The 26,809-nt window shown below is 32.9% G+C and overlaps 2 protein-coding genes, 1 long non-coding RNA gene and 1 pseudogene across 4 annotated transcripts; 3 read left to right on the top strand and 1 right to left on the bottom strand.

The window, feature by feature from the left end:
• Positions 1-2,339: 2,339 nt before the first annotated feature.
• On the top strand, positions 2,340-10,538 carry LOC105317131 (uncharacterized). The gene is made up of 3 exons (XM_011413680.4): positions 2,340-4,099; positions 5,356-5,497; positions 9,286-10,538. The coding sequence occupies exons 1-3, from the start codon at positions 2,536-2,538 to the stop codon at positions 9,452-9,454; spliced, it is 1,875 nt and encodes a 624-aa protein (XP_011411982.3). The 5' UTR covers positions 2,340-2,535; the 3' UTR covers positions 9,455-10,538.
• Positions 10,539-15,840: 5,302 nt separating this feature from the next.
• LOC105330783 (uncharacterized) lies at positions 15,841-21,611 on the top strand. 2 transcript variants are annotated; one of them, XM_066070391.1, is made up of 4 exons: positions 15,841-16,502; positions 17,055-17,211; positions 17,514-17,631; positions 20,724-21,611. In XM_066070391.1, exons 1-4 carry the CDS (start codon positions 16,433-16,435, stop codon positions 21,609-21,611), a joined length of 1,233 nt encoding a protein of 410 aa, XP_065926463.1. In that variant the 5' UTR covers positions 15,841-16,432. The 2 variants fall into 2 exon arrangements, with proteins under 2 accessions (XP_065926463.1, XP_065926462.1); XM_066070390.1 differs by having other exon boundaries at positions 17,050-17,211.
• On the top strand, positions 18,820-20,115 carry LOC117684781 (uncharacterized). Its single transcript, XR_004598493.2, has 2 exons — positions 18,820-19,574; positions 19,806-20,115. It is a non-coding gene; the product is annotated as an uncharacterized lncRNA (long non-coding RNA).
• A 16-nt stretch (positions 21,612-21,627) lies between the features above and the next one.
• Positions 21,628-25,442, bottom strand: LOC117682415 (uncharacterized; annotated as a pseudogene).
• Positions 25,443-26,809: the final 1,367 nt, after the last annotated feature.

Genomic DNA, 26,809 nt, shown 5'->3' with positions numbered 1-26,809 from the left:
CATGAGTAAATCATTATATTACTTGGATACATTACTGTAAGATAAACATATTTGCTTCTATAGCCTTTTATAAATTTCCCTCAGTGAAGAGTTACAGATAAAATATTTTAGAGCCTTTTGGTTCCGTAATTTAAGGGACTAGCCCCTTTTTCTTGATCTCAAATAAAAGGTCATTTAAATGTATGGGAAAGAACATTATAGGGGCCGATCCCTTAACTCCTTATAGGGGCCGTTTTACGAAATTTGAAAATTGCATATTATTCATTACATCATTCTGAGCATCTTTTCTTTCTATACTGCATTTCAAAATATTTTTCCTTTCTGAGATATATGTGATCAAAATTCTGGACTTTTGGCCCCTAAAAACCCTTATTACGTAGAACATGAAAAAAATCTTTACATTGCTTGGATACATAACTGTAAAATAAACATATTTGCTTCTATAACTGTTCACAAAATATCCCTCAATAAAGGGCTACAGATAAAAAACTTTCAAGCCCTTTGGTCCCCTAATTTGAGGAACCAGCCCCTTTTTCTTGATATCTAATGAAAGATCATTTAAATCTCAATACATTTTATTCAACAACTGTTTATAAATTCGTTACCGTTCTTGTATTATATGGGAAAGAACATTTTAGGGGCTGATCCCTTAACTCCTTATCGGGACCGTTTAGCGAAAGTTTGAAAATTGCATATTATTAAGTACATCATTTTGAGCATCTTTACTTCTATACTGCATTTTAAAATATTTTTCCTTTCTGAGATATATGTGATCGATCAAAATTGTGGAATTTTGGCCCCTAAAAACCCCTAGTTACATGAAACCTGATAAAATCATAACATTGCTTGGATACATAACTGTTAAATAAACATATGTGCTTCTATAACTGTTCACAAAATATCCCTCAATAAAGGGCTACAGATGAAAGATTTTAGAGCCCTTTGGTCCCCTAATTTGAGGGGCCATCCCCTTTTTCTTGATAGCAAATAAAAGGTCTTGTAAATATAAACTTTTTTTGCTTTACATGTGTCAATAAAATATTTTTCAGAAAAGAGATAAACTAAGAAAACCGTGAAAAATTACGACGTTTTTTAGTCTCAAATTTCGGGACAAGGCGAGCTTTAACGCCTTTTGAGGATGACAAATATGAATGCCAAATTGCACATCTGCAACCTCTTGTCTACAATCCCTGAAAGTTTGAATTCAACACTTTTACCGTTTAGAAGGAGATCCCTGGACAAGCAGACACTCTGAAAATCGCTAAAACGTCATTTTCTCTAGAACGGAAATGACATCATAAAAATAAAAAAAGTATATTAAGTTTGGATTAATATCTATTAGATCTGAAAGTTTCACGAAAATCGGCTAAGCCATTTCCGAGAAATCGCCTGCACAAATTTTGTAAGAAAAAACAAAATAATAAATGGGAAAAAGAAACCGAACGAAAACAATAAGGTCTTCCGTTGGAAAACGGAAGACCTTAATTATGAGAATTTTATTTATAGTTAAAGTTATCAAGATCGCGAACGAATAATTAGATAGACACAACTCATATTAGAAGGATTTTAAATCAAAATAAATGGAGGCATTTTTATGCATAACAAATATCATTGGGGTTGCAACTTTTGAACAGAGAGAGAGAGAGAGAGAGAGAGAGAGAGAGAGAGAGAGAGAGAGAGAAAATGAGAGGGAGAATACTAGTATTTAAAAATTTAGCCTTAAGGTCATCTTCCTAAGTCAAGGGGTTCTGATCCTCTCTGCTCTACATAAACCCTTGACCTAAAAGGCAGAGTTTGACGGGGTTAGAAACCTCGCACGCTGGTTGGTGTCATACAAGTTTGCAGGATCCAATTAGAAATGTTGTTTCAATAATGATGTAAATTGTGAATTGATCAGTGTTGAACTGTTGTCAAATAAATAAGAGACGGAATAGTAAGTATTTGACTTACTGTTAACGGTTTTTAGTTTGAGTGAATCCATATTTTCTATGAATTTGATTTTGTTCATGGGAGCAGCCATATTGCTATACTGTTTCTGTTTATAAAGCATTCTCTGATTGGTCAGAACAAGAGGTCACAAAAGTTTAAAAATGAGTACTCTCACTAGATGGCGTAATCGTTAACCCACATATGTGTTGTCTTTTCGGTCAAGGGTTTATGTAGAGCGAAGCGGATCAGAAACCTTTGACTTGGGAAGATGCCTTTAGGCATAGTGGGTTAAGTCGTTATTATTTTAAATACTTATGACTACGAGTATGAAGTGTAAGAAATATCCTGTGACAAGTACATGTACTATCTCACACTTTGGTAATAAGAGAGTTAAAGTTATTTTAAGACCACTTAACTTTTGCTGTTTTGTAACTTATTCATTTGTTTTGCAAATTTATTCAAAATGCGAAACTCAGATTGCTTTCACTAAAAAGGGAATTTTTGACTGAAAACAAATTTGAATAAAGCCAAAAGAAGTAAATACGCTTCTAATACACCGTTAGTCAAGTGGGGAATTAAAAATTCGACAATTTTTAAGTGTATTGCATGCAGGAGCAAGCAACTATTTCCACGACAAGAATGAATGTGTTGATTTGGATGCAGTTTTTCTGTGTTCTGTTGGTGAATACTCAAAGTGGTGATGCACAAGTAATATTTGACGAACTTCAAAGTTCAAATGGACTTGAAACGTCGGGTTATGCTAAGGTAAAAGACATTTTGCTGTCAAACTTTGCTTCAAGAGAAACTGAAAGAAATCATGATAATATTGAAGGACTAAGTCAAAAGGTAAACCTAAATTTAGATCGCATTTTAAAACTGGAAGATGAACTAAAGATTGGAAAAGAAAATTATTCTTTGAATGAAAAAAATACAATTGATCTTATTTCCGATGGATATTCAAATTTAACAAAACAGATTAAAACCCTTGAATCAAAATTGACCTTGACAACTCAAACATCAAGAACATTGTTTAATGAATCTTTGGAAGAGTTCGATGATAAAGTTGTCAAGCTGTCATCAGAAAATGACAATAAGTATGAAATGATAATGGACAAATTGGACATAAAAATAGCCGATCTTATACATAATATAACGATGTCGATGTCAACGTTAGAAAATTATATGAAAGTAAATAGTACAAACATTCAACAGGATATCGCCACAATCGAAAATTATTTTCAGGAACAAATCGCCAAAACTAATGATTCTTTTAAGATGAACCTGGAACTTAAAAAGGAATTGGATGAGAAATATTGCATATTTGCCGAAAACATAACAAATAAGCTACAAAACTTTAATGAGCAATTGAAAACTGAAGGAATAGAGCAAAATATGACACTTCTTTCTCTGCAACAAAGACTGAACGATTTGGTCGAAGACAAGATGATATTATCAGATGAAATTACGAATGCAAAAACTGAAATGAGGAGAAACGTATCTGACGTAATCGCCAAAAATGAACTGTTTAAAAACGACATTTTAAACAATGTTACAAACTTGATGGATGATCAGCAACAAAATATTGTTCAAAACATGTCTGTAATAGAAGAGTCCACTAAACAGAACTTTGAAACGCAGCTAAAGGCAGTTTCAAACAATATGTCATCACAAATTAAAAATATTGAAGATGTGTTCTTTACTCGTTTTGAGGAACTTGGTTCCAAAAGTAACAAAACGATAAAACATACTTTTGATCTTATAGAGGAAGTCAGCGAGAGAAAAAACGAAAAACTGAACGAAACCAGAAGTGGTCTAAAGAATGTTACCGCTGAATTGGAAAATTTCCACCAGAGAATAACATCTGTGGAAAATAATCAAGAACATCTTGGAATAAGCACACATTCTTCACTTGAAAGCATTCAGTTGATTGCAGCTAATATTTCTTCCTTAAACGAATCTTTGACACAAACAATGTCTTCCCTAGATGATGACGTCAAACTCATTTCTAGACTGTTCACTTCCAGATTAAACAGTTTTTCTGAAAACATAACAGAATTGCATAATATGACTACAAGTTTTGAACTAATTCACGACAGTCAGAACATGCGAATAGTGGATATAGAAACTCGACTTTCCATTACAACTGAGACAAGCGTTAACATATATTCTGGTAAGTTTGGTCAATTTTACCAATTACCAATTTTAATCAATTTTTTTAACAGTATGGCTTATCTTGGCTAAAACACTTAAATAAATTTGAGTTTAAATACGTTTTACATAATTCTAATAAGCTTTTCACCGAGTGTGGACTCAATAATCGTCTGCTGTCGTGACGACACATTTGCCTAAATATTTATAGTTCTTGTTGATTTGAAAGACATTTCAATATCTGGTTTTTTATCTGTCTGATTGGATCCAGTAAGTTTTCCTAAATTTTATTGGATTGTGTTTATCAATTTGTCGTCCCAATTGTTGATGATGAAACAAAATAAGAAATTCATGACCACATTAAGTGTTATTAAAGCCAACATGAATTCAGAAAAAGTGTTTTTTCGACTCCTTCACAATTACTCTGGGGTACATGTATATGTACAGGTTGAAAAGTCACGGGCAGATGCTTACCGATCGGAACATTCGAGTCTTCGTGTCTTCTATATACAAATACACGATCTGCACTTTCTAGTAATATATTTAAAAAATATAAACCCGTAGACGACTTTCAACAGAAAAATAGGGTTATTTATTTATTTTTTTAAAGAAAAGTACTTTCTTAGCATCCCCTTCTAACATGTTCATGATCGGCGTTCAAACAGCAAAGGTTACGTTGCTAGATCCAACAAACAATACCAAGTCAAAAAAGTAATAACGGGAAGAGGTTTTTAAAAAAAAATGTTGTCAAATAACACTTCTTTTTCTAAAGTCTAGCATGTCATTCACTACAATTTACGGATATGCGTATATGGAATAATATAATAGTACAACAAAGAGAACGTCTGCAATACTTAACGATTTTTGAAATATTTCTGCTTGCTTCAGCCTGTCTTGTTTATTCTTAATAAAATATTCTCTATCACAACAGCGTTATATATATATATATATATATAAACTTTTAAATATGCAAAATCTTTTAGGCTAAATCTTTTTGTCAAAAGTAACGCGTGTTTGGCGAGTAAATTAAATATCTGAATGTGTGTTCTCGCCCTTAGAAATAAGCGCACTTATAATTTCATGTTAAGTTTTACGCGTTGATAAGATCATTTTGTGACGCAATAGACATCAAATGTGTAAATTGCATAAAAGTCATATGCCTAAATATATAGCTCAGTGAAACTATTTATTTTTCAAAACTTCGATCATGAAATGAAACGCCATACTAATAAAGAAATGAATAAAACTATATATGACTTTCAACCTCTATTTCACTAGATATTATTCGTTTGAGAAACAGCCAGGGTGATCGGACATATGGCAGAGTAGAGGTCCTCAACAATGGTGTTTGGGGAACAGTTTGTGACGATAATTGGGATAACAATGATGCTAAAGTAGCTTGTCGTATGTTGGGATTAGGGTAAGTACAGTAAAATGTCATGTCAATGTCAAAATTATATCATTTTTGGGAGTTGATTTTAATCAACTCTCCTATGCAGTTACTCTGGCAAACCGAAAGTGAAACAGTGTTTGGACCCAAGCACAAATCATCACCGCTGACAAGACTTAGTTCTCGAAAATAATCGATAAATATGCTGTAATGAATTATGAAGCACTGTTTTACAAGGAAACTTATTTATAAATACCGTGAAAATAGTCAGATTATAAATGGTAGGAACAATTTAGATATTTTTTGTAGTGGTATGTATTCCTACGCTGGAGATTACTATAGTCTCGTTCAAACAGACGATCGGTGGTTTCCGTAAATTTTCGACAAGCAGAGAATCTCTCTTGCTTGTCGGAGATTAACGGAGAAAGCCGAGCGTCTGGTTGAACGAAACTAGAGTCCAGTATTTTGCTTGGATCCATACAATTTTTCAGAAATATTTCGATTACTGATACATACATGTACCTTGATGGAATTAATAGTATCTTTAAATATTACACGACATGATTCATACGGGTTTTATCAAAATTATTTTCGGAAAAGTCCGAGTATTCATATTATAAAAATGTGTGTAATTCAAATACATACATATATAAGCAGAGACATAAATATTTATGTCTCTGGTATAAGAAACTACTTGCCATGCAAAATAACGTATCGTTGATTGTAAAATAAATAATCATCGATAAAAATAAAAAAAATCAACTCCCATCAGTACTTCAGTACTTTGATTAGGTTTGTTGTTGATTGACTACGGAAAAATATCAAATTGAACCCCCCGATATATTTATATAGTTAGTCAGTGACAGACCTATTAAGTGTTTTGTTTTCCCAAGGATCGCAAAGGGTGACATTATTCAAAAGAAGCGATTAACTACGCAAATCCATTAAAATTGACCTTCTCGTAAAATACTACTACAAATATCTTTGCTTCACCCTTGTTCACATTGAATGTTTTGCTTTTTTTCCCCCAACGTGTTGCCTCTTTCCTCAGCAAAGGATTGACTGCGCCATTGTATTCCTCTTGTAGACACATCGAAGTTATGTCATTTCAAAGTTGTAACTACTCTATTTCAAAAGTAATTTCAAAGGGCCACTACTCTTAACTCAAATAAATTTGACGGAACGCGGTTTATGTATTAAAAAATTGAAATGTCGGGATAAGTAAGCGAAGCGTCGCCATATTGCCATATATAGATTCACCAGTCGGATATAAAAAATAAATATAAATATATTCACGTGCCATATTCAGTCCAAGGGGAAACAAATACCATAAACAAAAATGCATTCAGACCTCTCATTTGGGATTTAAAGTTAATTTTAAGACAGGTATTTTCAACAGTGCTTTTACATAATTAATTCGATCAAATAGATCCATCTATGATTATTTAATTTCCAAAAAGACATTAGCTACACTAAAAATGCAAAGCACTTTTGAAAAAAATATATAATATTAACTCATTAGCTTTATGGATTCTTGCAGAATTAGATATTACTATCACTTTATGAGCATAAAAGATACACCAAATTTTAATTATCAGTCATATTAAAAAATGGAAGTCTAGTACTGCCACCAATAGGCGACAGTTCTCTTAATGAGAGTACTGCTTAATTATTCACCTAAACAGCTTTTTAGAATATTAGAATCAAAATAATGCAAAACTTTGCTCGTGGGTCCACTGGCTATTATAGCAATTTGATCTATGTCAGTAGCTGGTACTTCTCAAACTCACTGTCTTTAAAGGTAAAAAAGGTTATATTTACAATAAGAAATACAATATCTCTGACAATATATACAGATGAGTCGCATGCATTCTGAACGAAAGGATTCCTGGCCGTCAATCTATAAAGGAGTAGTAACTTGTGGGTTTTTTTTTATTATCTATATGAATAAGTCTAAATTACTCTCACAAATCTCTGTACAGCTGTCTCATATTTTTAATTGTAGACAAAATGGTAAAAAAAATTTAAAGTGTTAAGGTTTGTTAGCATATGCCTTATTAAAAAGATATAATGTGTATGGTCATGTTGCATCATGTATTGTAACAATCCCTCTAAGATGAATCACGAGTCTGTCCACTAGACATACATAAATAAACTTAATTTATCTACAACAAGTGTGCACTCGAACTTTCGCAAGTCTTACATGGTTGAATAAACAATAAGCTTGCAGAGTCAAAGTTCGGAGCAGTAATAGAACACTCCCATCAATCCGATACTCAGCCTTCAAAAAGCACGGATGTCTCACATTGAAAAGTAAACTCTGAAATACAAATTATCGTAAATGAATTAAGGGTTGTAAAGTGATTTGCAAAGAGTAACAAGCATGACGTTCTAAAAATATATTAATCTTCTCTTGTACAGTATGCAAAGGTCAAGATAATTGTGAATCAGAAGGATCATTTTCCTTCCAGCTACCCCTTTTGCATTTGATTAAAAAAGCAGAAACAACCGTAATTAAGCATTACCATAACTATATACCTAATATGCCAACTCTTGTCAGAAAGAAATAATGGATAGTAATATATATGTCATATACCTTTTCCAACGATCGTGCATTGAAATCCACCATTGGTGCAACTCATGCAACCCAGCATGCACAAGACTGTATATTCGTGGATGTTATATTTTCATAGTTTTGGAAGTTCCCTTTACCCAAAATAGGTGATAATGCTTTGTGGGTTTCCGCTACCCAAAAATTATTATTTCCAACATAATCATGAGTCACAAACTTTATTGATCATAAATTTAATCATAGGTACATAAAAACCGCAACAAGCTTACCTAAAAATTGATAATTCGGGAATGTTGGGTTACAATAAGATGAATTGTTTTTTATTTATGAAAATAACAATTATGTCAATAGTAGAATAAGATTTGTTACCTTTTAATCAAGCTACGATTTAGAAAAAAATCTTTTTCCCTATGTATTATTATAGAAAACGCCATGTAAATATAAATGAAAGATTGCAATTATTTATGAGTTATCTTTAATTTAATTTATTCAAAAATGAATTTTTCTCCAGTGCCTTATGTTAGAACAGGGAGACCAAATATTATTTTTTTAAAATGTTTTTTCTTGTTAATTGACAAAAGTAATATTGAACACCTCTTGTCGCATGCATTTTACACACTGACCAAGTTGACGATTTCCACCAAAGTGTATGTTTGTAGAGTTGTATTTGATTGCGACGACTAATTTGGACACTGTAACACCGGTTCGAGGCCGGTCTGTCGCTATCGCGATACAATTGTAACTCTGACATTACATAACCATGTACTTTACTTGTGCACTCTCTCCATTCAGAGGTTAATATGGTTACATGACATATGAGACGAGCTGACTATGTGAATAAAATAGCATTTGTGCCGTTATTTGGCAGCTCTGCTAGTATGCTCCCCAGAGAGTTGAGGATGCTATGGACTGTACAGGTCTCGCCAGGGGGTAGTATATTGAATTAAGTCATGCAAGGCAATTTACTTTGCAAACAAGACTATAAATCCCTACCTTTAATGTTTGTAAAAGAATATAAATATAGTGACTGTCCTTTGCATGTTACTTTTAAATGATTGTTTAAATTGTTGCATAGAAATAGTTGGGTAAGAGGTACCCAGTTAGCTTCTATGATATAAATGCCAGTCATTTTTGCTCATGTGAGATGTATGCGATTATGCCTTTTGGTCAAGATCGTTTTTCAAATTTGACTTCTTTAATCCTGTAATCCTGTATTTAATTCTATGGTCTTAATTTTTTTTTCAAGCGGAGGAAGGGCTATGAAAGAGGCTTATTATGGAGCAGGGACAGGAACTATATGGCTCGATGAAATGGGCTGCAGCGGGAACGAACTGTCTCTGTTCGATTGTCGTCATAACACAATAGGGAGTCATGATTGCAGTCATAGCGAAGATGCCGGTGTTGTTTGTACTTAATCGTATAAATTACTAACGAACGAATTTATGCTTTAAAACGTATCTCCAAATGATTGATTGCGTATGTTGCTTTGTATGAGGGCTAATTTTAACTACTGTTTTTTGTATGAATTGTATATTTTAGAAATGAACAGTTATAATTTACATTTGCTTGTAACACATTCAAAGATATCATTTGTTCTTCGTTGTATATATTAACATTATATTATATTATATTAACATATATTATTCTAGTTGATATGTAGAAAATGTAATTGTAATTTGTCTATATAAAAGGCAGGATTATGGTACGAATAAAAATATCTAGATTGTTTAGAGATATCGAACATAGCTGAGGATTGGGAATCGTTAATATATGAAGAATAATCCATTTTCTATAACTTATTTTAAGAATTGTCCTAGTTTAAATAAACCCGATGGACAAGCCAACATAGCTAAAATTTCATAAGGACATATCCTCAAGTACTTGTTCAGAAATATGAAAAATGTATGCACATATTTTATTTATAATTACACAGTATATATATATTGTAGGGAAAAAACAGTGTCTGTGTTTGTTTGTTTTTTAAAGAATGCGTTAATAATTGAAGCATACTATACCTACTCTTTTTGATTTAGGAATTCCTGCATTGAAGAAATCATGCATATCATTTCTGGTTATTGTTGAGAATAACACATGATATTTTTGAAAACCTAGTATTTAAAACCTAGTATTTAAAATTACTTTTTTAGCATTTAAGGAACTTACCATGAAATACATATTTGTATATCTAATTTATTTGAGACCAGAAACACTGAGGTAATAATTATAAACTACAAAAATCAATATTGCTTTTGTGATTTCACATACTAAAATGAGCTTGATTATATCTCTGTCAGAGAAATCAAATATAATCAACACTTTAATTCACAATGCTTGAGTTACTGTAAATATCTTTAATTCTACGTGTCACGGTGTGCTGTGTTTGTAATTTTCATGATGGTTTTAATTTCAAGGATAATCTATTTTTCTATCAAAATATAATCATGATTATTTCAACTATATTTCTTATGAGTATTAAAAATGTACTTTTTGATTACTTTATCTTTTATTTCTGTGCTTTATTTATTGCTTAAGACAGAATGACACACTTTATTAGCAGTTTGAGAGTAGTTACGTTAAGAAACCGTCAGCTTCCTTTCCACTGATACAAGGAAGATAGATACATTCATAACTGTTATTTATGCACAATAAACATGGTGGCCTAAACCCAAGTCACATTTTCAAAAATGACCAATGGTGGGCGGGTTTTTTTTGTGATTATGATGTTGATTGTCGTTAGTCTTCGCCAATAAAAACCTCTTTTTACGTCAGGATGACATGAACACAAATATTCAACTTTTGAAGATACCAGTGTTACTAGAAATTAATGTGACTGCTTCGCGTCGTTCGATACCAGTGTCGGGTGATAATGTTTCTTCAGCCGACGATACAATGGAAATTTATTCGCCCAACCATTGGCATGAAAGTTCGTGGAAAAAAAATGTAAACTCGTGAATATGGTGATATTAAACACACAGTCATGATTTTTACTTCTACATAATTGTACCTTCAGGGCAGTTAGTTGATAAACTGTGTAACACAATAAAAATACTTACGGAACAAAATGCAAAGATGATAGGTACTGAACAAAATCAAACCATTTCCGAACACTTACATGCATGATTTGATTTATTCCATATAGTAAAAATATAAAAATAGCTAAAGTGATTGCTAACATAACAAAATTAAAAAAAAAATGTCAAACAGACAAAAGTTAATACGATCAATGTCCATTTTGGATGATTAAGTGGATTAAGTGGATTTTCAGAGAGAGAGAGAGAGAGAGAGAGAGAGAGAGAGAGAGAGAGAGATTTCAAATCAGTTTTAATGGATATAAGGAAGTGTCAAAATTTTCTGCTCCTTGCGACAAGTACTTAACTCATGTCAGAAAAGGTGGGTCCTATTACTATCCAGTTTGGGGGGTATAAAAATTGTTAAATAAGAAGAACTTAGCATGCTCTACTATAACAAAACAAGCCTTAATTGAAGAGAAATCAATTAAAAAAAAAGAATTCAGGGTGAGACAAAGTTTTGAATAGTGTTTGGTAATTAAACAGTGATAACTCGTCTATAAACAAACTAAATTGCGCCAATAATAAGTGAGTATTTCTTTCCAAGACAAGAATGGCATTGCTGCTGTGGATGCTTTGGACTTATGTTCTGTTTAAAACCTTTGATTCTGGTAATACACAGATCATATATGAAGAACGGGGTGAGAAAAATTGTGCGCTGGAAAAACTTACTCCAAGCAAGCCTGTAGTAATGCTTTTAAATGAACGCATTTCTAAGTTGGAGGACGAATTACAAATTGTGAAAGAAACAAACTCTCGGCAAGAAATACTTGGCTTTGAGCTTTTAAAGAATGGAAGTCAAAATTCAACGATGCAGATTGAAAATCTCGAAACAAAATTAACTATGACCTTTAATAAAGCAAAGACAATGATTAATGAATCTTTTCAGAAACTCCTCGAAAAAGAAAAAAATTCTACGATTGAAAATAAAAAAATATTGCAGGAAACAGTAGATAGATCTGAAATGAAATTATCTGAGATGGTGAAAAATCTATCAATATCCGTGTCAAAGCTGGAAAATTAAATAAAAGACCAGTTAAAAAGAACTGAACAAGACGTTTTCTCACATAGAAACGATTTCAATAGAAAATTGGAAAATATAACAACTTCAATACAAACTACCAATGAACGACTACAACTTTATGGAGTGAATAACAATTCGACTATCTTCCTCTTAGAACAAAGCATCCAGAATTTGCGTATGGAACAATTAACATTAGTGGAAGACGTAGCTTCGGTGAATAAAAAGATATCAATGTTGAAAAGTTATGTTTCTAACAACTCAGCCGTTTTACAGCATCAGTTTTCCGAATTGACTTCAAATATGTCTTCCTTAACAGACGAAATCAAAAATAGCGCAATGAAAAACGAGGTCTCGTTGATAAAGGTATGGTTAATCAATGCAACAAATGATTTGAATAATTTGATGCAACTTGAGTTAAACAAATCAGAATCAAAAATAGATCTGACGGTTCAAAATATATCGATTTCCATGACAACGCTAGAAAACGAGATAACAGGCAAGTTAAATAATGTTCGACAAGACCTTTTCTCTTATAAAAACGATTTGCAGGGAAATTAAAAAATATAACAACTTCGATACATATACGAATGTACGACTAGAGCTGGGTGAATTGAAAAACAATTCTACTATCTCCCTTCTGGAACAAAACCTACAGAATTTGCATAAAGAACAATTAACATTAGTAGATGACGTAGCTTCGGCGAATAAAGAGATATCAATGTTAAAAAGTAATCTTACTAAAACCTCAAACGTTTTACAGAATCAGTTTTCAGAATTCACATCAAATATGTCTTCCTTGACATAGGAAATTAAAAAATAGCAGCATGATACGTTTGGGTTCGTGGCAAATAACATTTCAAGCACACTGGAAAACGAAGTCTCGTTGATAAAGGCATCGTTAACTAATGCGACAAACACAATGAATAACCTTATTCATCTTGAGTTAAACAAATCGGATTCAAAAATAGACTTAACGGTTCAAAATATATCGATTTTATTGACAATGCTAGAAAACGAGATAACAGGTAAGTTAAAAAATATTCGTCAAGACGTTTCCTCATATAAAAATGATTTGCAAGGAACGTTAGAAAATATAACAACTTCGATACAAACTGCGATTGAACAACTTGAACTTGATGTAGTGAATAACAATTTGACTATTTCCCTTCTGAAACACAACGTACAAAATTTACTAAAAGAACAATTAACATTAGTAGATGACGTGGACTCGGCGAATAAAGAGATATCAATGTTAAAAACTAATCTTACTGAAACCTCAAACGTTTTACAGCAACAGTCTTCCGAATTGACTTCAAATATGTCTTCCTGGACAAAGGAAATCAAAAAAGAGCAGCATGATATGTTTGGGTTAGTGACAAATAACATTTCAAGCGCAATGGACAACGAACTCTCGATGATGACGGTCTTGTTAACTAATGCGACAAACACAATGAATAACCTTATTCAACTTGAGTTAAACAAATCGGAATCAAAAATAGATCTGACGGTTCAAAATATATCCAAATTCCTGTCGGGGTTAGAACTTGAATTAAAGAGCAATATTGAAAATGTTCGACAAGAAGTTATGACAAACAAAAATGATTATCAGGAAAAATGCGAGAAAATGGTTAACGATTCTGCCTTGCTCAACCTGCAACTTGTTATGGAACTAGATGAAAAATGTTCAATATCTGTAGAAAATGTTACAAAAACTCTACTTAAAACCAACGAACGATTGAATTCGGAAGAACGGAAGCACAACTTGGCGTTAATTTCATTTGAGGATAAATTAAACGTTTTTCTAAATGACAAAGTAACATTAGCAGAAAATTTTGATAAAACAAAGCAGGAAATGTCAATGTTGGCGTTTGAAAAGTCTGACTAAAGCGTTTGAAAAGTCTGAAGCAAATAAAATTCAGATTTTAGAACTAACTTCGAACATTTCAACTTTTGCAAAAGAAATGAAAAAGGAGCAAAACGATTGTCAATATTTCCTGTAGGAGAATCGTGTTTCATATGGGAATTATCATTTTCCTTTTGGATATTAATTTTTAAAGGTAAATATCTCAACAGTAAGGTGAAACACACTAAAAACAAAAGTGGTTATTATATACTCTCTAGGCAATAGTCTATCATTCGGTATGAATGGATTTTTCTGAAACTGCATCTTAAGCTGGTGCAAAAATGATACCTTGCACTGGCATAATTATCCGACACAGTGTCCCAAGTTTGTCACTTCTTGCTAATTATATATAATATTTCGATAATTATAAATAATCTTCAAGCCTAAACTACATTCATTTAGTAAAACGAAGAAGTCCAGATATAATGTATTGAAACGCCTCCTTAATCACTTCAGGTTTCAATACAGATCCCAAAATAAAAAAGTTACGAGGATTTTGCATTGCAAACGACTTGAAAAGAACCCTGATGATAGTGTTAAGAATTGTGGGATGAGTCCCGAAAATTTCCGAATGGATTAAAGATGTCAGATTTTTGAATTATACACCCACGTAAGAAATTAATTTTCGTGCCTGTCAATTTTTCAGAGCATAAAGAGAGAAGTTGTGAAAGAAGAAAATAGACAATTTTTGCCTTGCATTGATTTCAATCGTTTTCGTAGCATACGTTTACAGGTACGTGTATTTGTAAAGAAAATCAATAAAAAAGGATGGAAACATTTACATGGGATAGATATAGTATATTGTAATGGAAATAAACTAGCATTGTCATTTGGAACCCTTGGCCTTTTAATTTCTGTCTATTTCACTCTATTTTCTAATTGTCAAAACCACAAAGCTAAAGATTTAAAAAAAAACTTATAAATTTTACTACTACATGTTTAAAACAAGCCAACGCACTAGACCATGACTACATGTACCTTTTAGCAGTGGTCGTAACAAGTTACCAAATTCAGGTAACTACAAAACTGAAATGAAAGTACGCAAAAAAAAAGATTGAATCACCTTTCTTATTGTATTAAGTTTTATTAATGAAAAGCGTAGAAAAATTACTGCACAAAAATAAACAGCACAATTGATCGATTGTAAAAACAATTCAATGTATAGATGAACGTATGAATAAGTTAATGTTAAAAATTCACATCTTCTTGTTTTTCAAAAGGTCTATCATTTATAGACAAAATTAATTTTTTGCACAAACAAATGCTTAAAAATGTCGCATTTAATTTAATTCTACGTTTTTAAATTAAATTGATTGAAATATACCTGTTTGAATTAAATCATATTAAAGTGAAGTGATGACGATTTGAATTAATGTTTTAATTTTCTTATATTTTTCATAAATATCAGTTTCTTTAGCTACATGACAACAAGTAATGCATCGTACTACCCCCCCCCCCCGAAAAAAAAAGAAAAAAGAAAAAAAAGAAAGGAAATGGAAAAATTTTATTAATTCAAAATTTTCAGCTTAAATCCTGACCATGCAGACAATACAGCTAACTACGATTTAAATGTTTTACCTTCAACTGTACTTCAACTGTACTCTGATCATATCGGTAATACTGCTGGAATGCTCCTCCCAATTCTCGCCATTTAGAGATATACATTGCTTGGCATCGACTTCCACTGCCTATATGCACAAGGGAAGTTATTTATTTTTATAAATCATACAAAATACAAGTATACTGGAACATAATTCTTAATAGATGTTGGGATATCAATTACATATAAAGTATAAATTAAACACACGAACGATTAGACCATTTCCGAGTTTCGTTTCGTCAAATCAATGAATCTCATTTTTATACGCGGAATCACGTGACTACGGACAAGAAGTTGCTTAGCGCACGTAAACAATCTCGTAAATGTCGGCTGCCTTCAGCGAAAAAACAGTTCCACAATTGCACGAGTTTCTCAAAACAAAGGGGATTTCAGTTGCTGGGTATAAAAAGAATGAGTTGGTTAAAATAGCAGAATTTATTTTCAACTTTAAATGCCCTACAGATCCTGATTTTACTGGCGATAACACAGAGAAGGTCATCAAAGAGAGATATAAAACAGCAGGCTGCGATGTAAACCCTTTTAAACTTACTGGCTTCACTTCAGACCTTTCCAATATTCCAAACTTTACTCTTTATGATATATTCAATTATCTGCTTTTACACCGGGCTGATTATGACAAGAAGAAGCTCAAAGCTTTCAAAAGCGCAGAAGATTATAGACTGTACTATGACGGGCATGTGGAACATTTAGAATGTGTGCGTAATGGACAAACGTTTGTTTTCAAGACAAGAGTAAAACCTACTCAGAGGGACAAGACATTCGATCAAAAGAAATACTATGAATCTTGGTTTATCATTTCAAATGCCACTGGGGAAGTTTTGGCTGCATACTGTGAATGTCCCGGAGGGTAAGTTGAATAGCCTATGAGCTACTTGCATTTCGTATGTTTTTCTACTTTGCCTTGATATCAAATTCCACATTTTTAAAAGCAATTATTCTGCAGTACAAGCTATTTATGAGTATTTATGTTAGCTGGTTTAATATATATAGCGCATGTAAAAAAATATCATTTTTATAACCACAAAAAAAGCAAACTTCAATATGCTATTGATTATGCAAATTTCAAAATGATTTTAACCATCTACATAAACATATACACTGTCTATGGGTGTTTATAGCGCATGTAAAAAAATATCATTAATATTTTTAATTCCAAACTGCATACATGTGGTTTATTACAGGCATGTAGCATCGTTTTTGAAAGTGGGGGAAGGGGGGGGGCAGGCAAACTCATGCAAAAATTCTTGAAAACAAACAAAACAAACAAACATGATGATTCCACAGTAATTTAAGAATCCCCCTTATGCTATGTGCCTGCAATATCTGCCCACACAATAAAGTTTTGTAAATTTTGGAACTAAGTATTTTATATCAGTTTTATAAACTTATTTTAGAGCAGACGGAGCTTGTAGACATATCGGTGCAAGTTTGTATGAACTGGAAAGTTATGAGCAGAAATCCGTCACGGATGGTCCATGCCAATGGAAAAAAAGGCCACGAGCACATGATCAGCCAGTAGAAATAAGCAAACTAAAGATCCACAAGGCAAGCTACAGGTATAAACAATACAGTATTTAATTATAGAAACCTTGTACATGGAAATGCATGTACATGTACCAAAACAAGATATGTTATCAGATTTTACATTTAAAAATTGTAATTTAGTACAATTATTTTTACTTAACAAATATAAACCTCAATTTTGATTTGTAATGTTCTATTGATTGACAATGAAATTAATTAATTGAAAGTATTTAACATATTGACAACATATATAACCATTTTATAAAAATAAATATATGTTGAAGCAATCTAATCATTAAGAGTTGAATGATATGTTATGTCAATTGTATTTCAGTGACAGGAATGCGCCAATTGAGGAAGTAAAAAATGCCTTCTTTGATCCTCGACATTTAAATGACAGAGCCCCCATTAGCGAGGAAGACAAAACTGACTTTGCTCGTAAACTCCATCAGGTAAAACATAAAATTTCCAGAATCTGCGATTGGTATATTATTAGTTGCTGAAAAATCTTTGACAAAATTTGAAAATTTAGGCTAAAAAATCAAAGTAGACATTTAATATAAGTTGATGTCCAATTGGTTAAAAAATGAATCCCTGAACAAAGAGTGTGTTAAAATTTCAAGTATCTGCAATTAATAGCTGCTGAAAAATCTTTGACAAAAATTTGTTTGAAAATTAAGGCTTTAAATATAAACAAAGTCGTCATTTAACACAGTGAAACAGGTACAAAAAAATGGATCCCATTTTATGGCATGCCTAAACAAAGAGTAGGTATGTTAAAAATTCAAGCACCTGCAATTTATAGTTTCTAAGAAAAATGTGACAGAAATTTTGTTTACAGACAGACGGACGGACAGACAAACACAAGGGCAAAACAGTAAACCCCTCTCTCCTTCGAAAGCAGGGGTGTAAAAAATCATAGTTTGATCATCATCATTATATTAAATACATCCCAGATAGCATGACTACGTTGGGCCAACGTTGGTAATTGGTTGTACCGTTGGTCGATGGTTGGCGTTGGGCACACATTGTTGGCCCAACGTTGGGCCAACATTATTACACATCTTTCATAGCACATTGATTGCTTTGTTGGCATGACAACGTCGGGCCAACGTTGGGCCAACATAAGTAAAACATGTGATCTCTATTTGTTGGTAATGCACAGTTGGCCCAACGTTGGGCCAACATCTTACAATGCCATGAATTTCGACTAAGTGTTTGTTGGTGTAACAATGTTGAGCCAACGTTGGGCCAACATAAATAAAACATATGATCTATATTTGTTGGTAATGCGCAGTTGGCCCAACGTTGGGCCAACATAATAACATGCCATGAATTTCGACTTAGTGTTTGTTGGTGTAACAATGTTGAACCAACGTTGGGCCAACAAAAGTAAAACATATGATCTATATTTGTTGGTGATGCGCAGTTGGCCGAACGTTGGGCCAACATCTTAACATGCCATGAATTCTAACTAAGTGTTTGTTGGCGTAACATTGTTGGGCCATGGGTGGGCCAACGTAGGTAAAACATGTAATCTCATTTAATTGTTGGAAATGGGCAGTTGGGCCAACTTTGGGTCATTATTTTTACATGCTACGAATTATGACAGAGTTAAAAGAAACAAAGATAACATAAATACAACCACAAAAATTTAAGGTATAGGTGAGTAAATAATGTGATTTGCTCTGTTAATTTTGATTGCAATTATAAGGAATTTATAGTGTCTTAATTATGTTTTAACACATGAACATGTTAATTAAAAAGTTTGTATGTATAACTAGTTGAGTTTAATCTATTTTTCTTACTTTGGAATACATAACATCATCATGATAAATTGTATGCATATCGATCTCAGTAATTTGGGTTGAAAAATAGTTAATATATGTTATTAATATAAAAAGTTTTAAACTGTCAAACGTTGGCCCAACGTTGGTTCGTTGTTAGATTTTAAACCCGACAATGAATTTTTTATTTTTTGAGAAATTTAGTGGAGCATTGTAAATTGTATTGGGCTTAATTATTTAAAACTGTTGAGTCATAGATGTTGGCCATTGTTGCTCTGTTGAGGGATGTTTATTGTTTATATAAATCTGATGAGCTGTATGTACACGTGTAGCTGGAGCGCCTATTGCATAACGAATCTTAAAGTGTCGAAATTAAGAGGCAGACGGAGCTCCTTTACTGCCCAAGTATCTAGGTCAGTGCTACTCACAGCATGGGACTGGCCAGTTTCCTTGGAGATCGGTCATCTGATATAACCAGGATGGTCAAAACTGCCACGTTTTATTTTGAATATATTGCAACCGTTGTGCGTGTACACCTATAGTAAATAGTGTTTTTTCTACTCTACGAATTATACATAAGAAGATTGGGGATATATATGCTACAAAAAGTAAGTACATGATAATTTATTATATTAACTTATGCAAGTAATAGTTTTCTTTCAAGAAATCGAATGCTTGTGCAATGTTTCTTTATATTATATAATGTTTGAATTGTCAATGAGTTAAATCAAAAAAATATAGAAGCATTCATAATCATATTATACATTCCTTTACAGTATAACAGATAACGTTAATTCATATTGCACAATAAAAATAACAACTAAAATTTACATTTTCAGCCGCAGTAAGAAAAAAACCAGACTGTGTGCCTCTGCAACAGATGTAGAGATAGGGAAGGACGGGTTCCGTTTTTCAAAGACCGTGAAGGTGAAGGGAAAAAAGGGAAGAAAGAAAAAAAAGCAAGGAGGTAACCCAAGCCACTGAACATGCTGAAGCCAGTGACCCGGACAGTGATCAGACCCTACAGTTCGATTGTTACTAAGGAATTTACATAGACAAAGAAATATGCTAGCGATTCTTTTTAATTCTAAAAAGTGTTTAAATGTATTGTAAATTTTTACTAAGAAAAAATAAAATCTGTATACTATGTTTTCGTTGCATAGAATATTTGAACTCCTGCGTCTTAATAGCCAAACAGCAAACAGGAATTAATTGAACAAGAGTGTTGAATTTAAATTGGGATTACATTGAATAAGTGCCGACATGCTACGTTTAGCCATTGAAAGTTTGATCGTTGTCACTACGTTAGCCCTCACCTGTTTACTAGGATGGACCAACGTTGACAGAGGACGTTGGGCCAATGTTATTTTCCTCGTAATCTTTACGTTGGGCCAACGTTGACCCTCAGTTGTTCATTAAGTTGGACCAATGTTGGCAGGCTACGTTGGGCCAATGTAATTTTGCTCATCGGCCCTACGTTGGTCCAACATGTTGGACCAACGTAGGCCCAACATGTTGGTCGAACGTAGGGCCGATGAGCAAAATTACGTTGGCCCAACGTAGTCTGCCAACGTTGGTACAACGTAATGAACAACTAAGGGCCAACGTTGGCCCAACGTAGTCATGCTATCTGGGATATGAATTACATGTATGACTGATAAGAAAAGAGTATAATTAAATGAAACATTTACCAATTACAAAATACAATTAATGTATGGTATTAATTATGGTCATACAATATTGTTTTCTAATTTCAGATTAACCCAGATGCTTGTGCTCTTGAATTCCTCCCTCTTCCAGAAATACAAGATGTAAACGAAAAAGTTAACAAATCAGCAGTGCCACTTAACATTATAACAAAAGCGAATAACTTCCTGAAAGAAAATCCCGACATCTCTAATACTGATGAGCTTTCTTCTAAATTGTTTGAAAATTTGAAGTTTTCGTGTGAGGAAATATCCAACATACAGGAAATGACTTTGGGCCAAAGTGAAAACAAATGTTGGTTTGAAATGAGGAAAGGTCTCCTGACAGCATCAAATTTTGAAAAAATATGTACCAGTAAATCTTATAATGATAGCTTGCTAGCTGAACTGATGGGTTATGTCCAAAAACCTTCAAACAAATTCAGTACAATGTGTTGTGACTGGGGACTGAAAATGGAACCTAAAGTGCGCAAACTGTATAAAATCAGTGAATGTAGAAAACATAAAAAACTCAAAATCTTTGAGCATGGACTTAAAATTTCTGAGCAACACCCATTTATTGCTTGTAGCATTGATGGAATAGTGTCTTGCTTATGTCATTCTAACAAACTTATTGAAATTAAGTGTCCGTTTTCATTGCGGAACAAGCACCCGAAGGAAGCAGCGCAAATGAAAGGATGCATTCTGGAGAATGGAACATGGCATGTAACAGCAGATGGACCTTATTACCACCAGATTCAAGGCCAGCTTGGTATCTATGGCTTGCAGCAATGTGACTTGATTATCTATACAACTAAAGGATATGTAGTAATACCTGTGTATTATGATGACAATTTCTTTCAGATGATGGTTTCAAAGTTAAAAAAGTTCTATTTTTCAAATGTATTACAAGAGTTGATAACAGGTGATGTAAAAAAAGCAATTGCTCAAGAGTCTTAAAACTACTGTACATGGTACATGTGGTACAAATCCATATAGTGTAATATTGTAACTTAAATTTACAATACTATGTGAATCCTACTTTACTCTTCTGTTGTTTAGATTGCAAAGAGCAGTACATATGCATACAATATGATCTAAATAGGGTTTAATTTTCAATGGAATAATACCTTGAAGAATCTTAAAACTTTTCAAGTCCCCTATAGCTCTTTCCACATGTATTCTGGCTCTTGCTATTCTCCTAGTCTTAGTTGTTGCTCTGCTGCTCAGCTGTTTTCCACATGTAAAGGGTGGTATATTTAAAGTGCAACCTTTAAGAGCGAGAGCACCACTTATCATAAAACCCCTATCAGCCATTATATCATCACCATACTCTAAGTTATTCAGAAACCCAGATTCTTCAACTATCTTTTTATCTGATGCAGAACCAGCCCAAAGTTTTGAAATAAATGTAAATGAGCCTGATGGGGAAATAGAAACCAATAGTTTAACAGTGTTAATGTGTTATGGTGTTTGTATGAACTCCATGTCACACGCTGGCTAGATGGTAGGCTTGGTCGTTGAATAAAAAACTCAGTGCAGTCAATCACAGCTCTAGTTCTCGGAAAGCACTTGAACACTTTAGGTAATTTCAGACAAATTTGATCTCTGGTCGGCCATTGGATTAAAAACTTGAGTTCTAGTTGTAACAAATTAATCCAGGTTATAAATATGCGGCTTATACTCGAGCAAGATATGGCGAAGATGTCAGCCAATACCTCAACATCAAGGCCTCTTCTGATTCTTACAAGGGTTAGCAGAAATTCTTCAAAGGAGGATAGTACACGTACAGGTCCTCTTTTCTAATTGAATGAAAAAGAAAATTATAAATTGCTATGGAGAGAGAGAGAGAGAGAGAGAGAAAGAGAGATATCTCTCTCTCTCTCTCTCTCTCTCTCTGACAAATGTAATAAAAAAAGACTGGCAATAACCAAGACTCTAAGACACATGATAGAGCATGTCAATTAGTTTCAGTTGTTTGTGTTAATCAGTAATCAAAAATTTGTTTCATTTTTGTATAATTAAATTTCAACTACACCATATAAGCAACCATGCTTTTGATATGGATGTCCTTTTATATTTTGCTAAAGACACAGCTAATTGATTGACATTAATACATGCTTAACATATTTAAAGTCTATTATTTATTACCTTGACCTTAGTTTACAGTGGACCACATGCTTGGGCCATATAAGCACCATGCATGCAATGAACATTTTTTATATTTAGCTACTTTTAAATTTGTTCTTGCAAATTACCATAATCGTTCAGTATTAAATTCAAGCAAATTCTTTACATTTCCATTTGGGGCATCAGGTAGGTCTCTTGCACTTCCCTGCCAGTATCTCATTCTCTCTGCCTTGCTTCGGATTACATCAAAGATCAACATCAGAGTGGCCAATGTCACACCTGTAATTCATTGACCAAATTTTAAAGTGCAAATTTAAACATATACATATGCAGATTTTTTTATATTTTAATTACCAAAATATTGACTCTTGAATAAAAAGCTGAGAAGCACACAGGAACAAATCAATTAAATTATCTCCTGGGGGGGGGGGGGAGGGAGTTTTGGAGGGATCATGAATTTCACAATTACATTCTCCTCTTCTATTGTTTGATTAAAAACCAAATTTAGGCAAGTTTGGCTCACAAATTAAAAACTTAATATGTAGATTAATTGGTAAAGGACAGCTTTTTAAAGTTGACAAGGGTCTATGACAATAGAGTGACCTTAAAAAAAGATACACATTTGGTAACCATGCAATGCATATGTTTAAAATGTAATAATTACTGCATGGACTAAATTACATGTATACTAGCTAGCTTTTGTATAGATTTAATATTTTTGAAATGTTCAATATCACCAAGGACCATACATATAAGAATGGTTATATAGGGGTTAAATCAAAAGGATATAAATGTTTGACTACTGTGACATGTACATTCATAAGTTTTTGGGAGCTAGAGGCTTGCAGATACATTTTCTAATTCCCAAAGGGAAAGTAGCTATGCAAAGTTAAGTGACTCATTAGCTCATACTTACTGCACTATTTTCTGGTATTCTAGCTAGCTGTCCTTCAGTGTATATAGGGTACAAACAGACTTGAAGTATTAAATCTGAGATGTGAAATATAAATTAATTGACATATAATATGTACCTGTATAGAATTTACAGGATGTGTCATCCTTGGTAACATTCTTCACAACGATGGTACGGCTCAGACTTCCCCCTTGAAGATCTTGGTCAGTGCAGTCCTTAAGATCATTAAATGTCAAATCTGTCTGCACTGCCATGTCTGTCATGACTCTACCTACAAAATTACAAATTAATAACTTAATAGCCATATAATACTGAAACTGATTAACTGTATTTTTAAATTATACAATAATCATAATGAGGGGTTTTTAAAACGTGAGAATAGATAAATTTAAATGTTGATCTCAAGGGTCAGCTTAAGTGTGTTCAGTGGTGACAGCTGTATAAAACATTAAAATTTATTTCCTTGGTGAATTTCCAATTCACTTAGTACATGAAATAACTGATACAGCATCTTGTAGGCCTTAAATTACACTGAGGCGTTCAATTAAAATGACTTCCTTTTAAAAAAAATTAATGGATCTCACAAGCTAGACCATTATATGACATAAAAAATTTTAACTGTTAATTGTACTGCATGAAACATCTCATAGTAATATGTATATTTATGTTTACTGTCTTTTTAATATACAACCACACTTAATTGTGCCATACAAGTCTCAATTAATAACCTCGATGAATTATATTTATATACAATTAATCTATCTCTGACATTTTATCTAACTTCAAATATTTGCCAATCTCTGTAAAAAGATCAGCTGATTCAAGCTATAACCTGTTTAACACCATTACACATATAGCTTAATATAATTATATACACCTGACACAGGTACCTGTACCATTAAATTATATTATAAACTATTGTAATACAATGTCTGACCTACATATCCATGTGCATATGTATAAAAAATGACATAATATATTTATTTCATACTTACCATTATGTACATCATGCATTGTATTGTTTTCATCTGTAGTGATTTCAATCTCCAGAGTATCCGTTTCTAATGTCAACAACTCCATCTCAGACTCCATCGATGTTTGTACGCTACTAGTGTCACTAGCCACACCCACCTTCAGGCCATCTCCGCTTCCACAGTCTTTTACATGGGATGTGTACATGTTATGATCATGTAAAGCTGTTGGGTTTTGCTTCTGTTTTGGTTCACTTACAAGTTCTTCTGTTTCCGTTTGTATGAAACGCCCAGCTGTAGTTCTTGGCAAGGGGCCTCGTCTTTTCTTGTTTTTGAAGACGAAGTGTTCCATCTCTGGGCCTGTGATACCGTACGGCACAGGGTCTGGATACTTAAAAGTCCCATTTCCGCTGTAAAAATGCTTCGTACAAATGTATGTGTCTCTTGTCACTTTGTCCAAAGTGAAATTAGCACGACCACAGGCTTTGACCCACTTTTTACAGCGGTCTACATCCGTATGTTTACTTGGAAATTTGACAAAATCAACGCCTTGCATATTTTCTTTAAAAGAATATCTATTGTCACTGCGACAATCACCCCACGCACAATGTTTAACGACCATTTTCGAGCTCAGTCACCTATCGTATTCAGTGAAATCGTTCTGAAATAGTGTATTTCAAACTTACCGCTGAAACGTCAAATTGTCCGTAGTCACGTGACATGTTAAACAATTTTTAAGATTTTGTTAAACGAAACGATATCTCGGAAATCGTCTATTAATATAAACCTACTATGAATAAAGATATTTTTTCCCTCAACATTAAAAATTTTATTACATCTAAATTAACTTTTAACATCATCTGTTTCATAAAGAAATCTAAATGTCAGAAAAATAAAATCACTGAATTAATCATTCTTTTAAAATCAATTGGTTGACATATATTGATCTATCCATCATGATTTTCAAATGCAATTATTCATTTACTATTATGAAACGATTTTTTAACAATTTTGTATTTACTATTCAGAAATCAGTAACTTACCTCATCTAATGAGCTCAGTAATTTGGGTATTGAATAAAAAATGTGGTACTTATCACATAGATGTAGTGTCTCAAATATCAACTGTCTCACGTAAAGTTGTGCGCTTGTTATTGCCTGTTTAAGAAATAAAACGAACAAGGTTATCATTTCTGTCAAATGTGAAGTTGGTCTACCCTCTCTTCACTTTTCGTAAACAATTTTCTTTTCAGAATTTATGACTTTACGAAGAATAAAGTTAAAATACAGAGATTGAAATAAAATGCATATCATTTCAACATAAATTTCAAGGCATAATATAATTATTGGATACTGCTTTTTTATCTGACTTAAATGATACAAAGACATCAGATCTTACGATAGTTATCTTTCTTATCTAAGCTGTATTGCGCCTTTAAATACATGTACCATATCACTCATTCGTTATGTTTAATTAAAAAGATGTCTTTACAAACATTATTATTATAGACAATGAAGGCAGATGTAAAATGTTAATATATATGTTTTATTTTGTTGGCGAACGTGGCCACGGCCTTAGGACTGCCGTATGTAAAATGGCTAGCCCTATCATTAAAACATTACATTATGCATTACATTATAGTTTACAGTATGCATTATATTATACATTACATTATGTGTTACATTATACATTACATTATGAATGTCAACCATTAATGACCATTATATCATCCATCACTCATTATGCAATATTCATTATTGAGACAATTAGTCAACATTATACATTAAAGCATCATGCTCATTATACATTATGCCATCATGCATTACATTCTTGGCTAAATGATTTTGCAAGATAGACAAACCAATACTGGTACTGAGAACAGATACTCAGTATTATTTTACTATCAAATCTATAAAACCAAAAGCGTGGCGAAAAATCGCAACATGGTTGTTCGAGTTAAGGGAGAACAACCACCGCCAATAACATTGGAGGATTAGCGACGCTTAGTACACTGGCCGTGTCCTACATTAAAAGAGCAGGTTTGTTGCAATGCACTTTGTAAATTGTATAGTAGTATGTCATTTCCAAGTTCAGTTAGATGAACTCCGTCTTTTCTGAATACGCCATAAGAATCCCATGCAATT

This window comes from Magallana gigas, chromosome 8 (genome assembly GCF_963853765.1).
Source record: "Magallana gigas chromosome 8, xbMagGiga1.1, whole genome shotgun sequence".
In the NCBI taxonomy this organism is placed as follows: domain Eukaryota; kingdom Metazoa; phylum Mollusca; class Bivalvia; order Ostreida; family Ostreidae; genus Magallana; species Magallana gigas.
Note: the sequence above shows the minus strand (reverse complement) of the source record. Positions and strands in the feature narration are given on the sequence as shown.

Coding starts and splice junctions, on each gene's coding strand:
- LOC105330783 (XM_066070390.1), top strand. CDS start 15,958: ATGTCGGCTGCCTTCAGCGAAAAAACAGTTCCACAATTGCACGAGTTT. Junction 16,503..17,049: donor TACTGTGAATGTCCCGGAGG/GTAAGTTGAATA, acceptor AACTTATTTTAG/AGCAGACGGAGCTTGTAGAC. Junction 17,632..20,723: donor TTGCTCGTAAACTCCATCAG/GTAAAACATAAA, acceptor TTCTAATTTCAG/ATTAACCCAGATGCTTGTGC.
- LOC105317131 (XM_011413680.4), top strand. CDS start 2,536: ATGCAGGAGCAAGCAACTATTTCCACGACAAGAATGAATGTGTTGATT. Junction 4,100..5,355: donor AAGCGTTAACATATATTCTG/GTAAGTTTGGTC, acceptor CTATTTCACTAG/ATATTATTCGTTTGAGAAAC. Junction 5,498..9,285: donor TGTCGTATGTTGGGATTAGG/GTAAGTACAGTA, acceptor TTTTTTTTCAAG/CGGAGGAAGGGCTATGAAAG.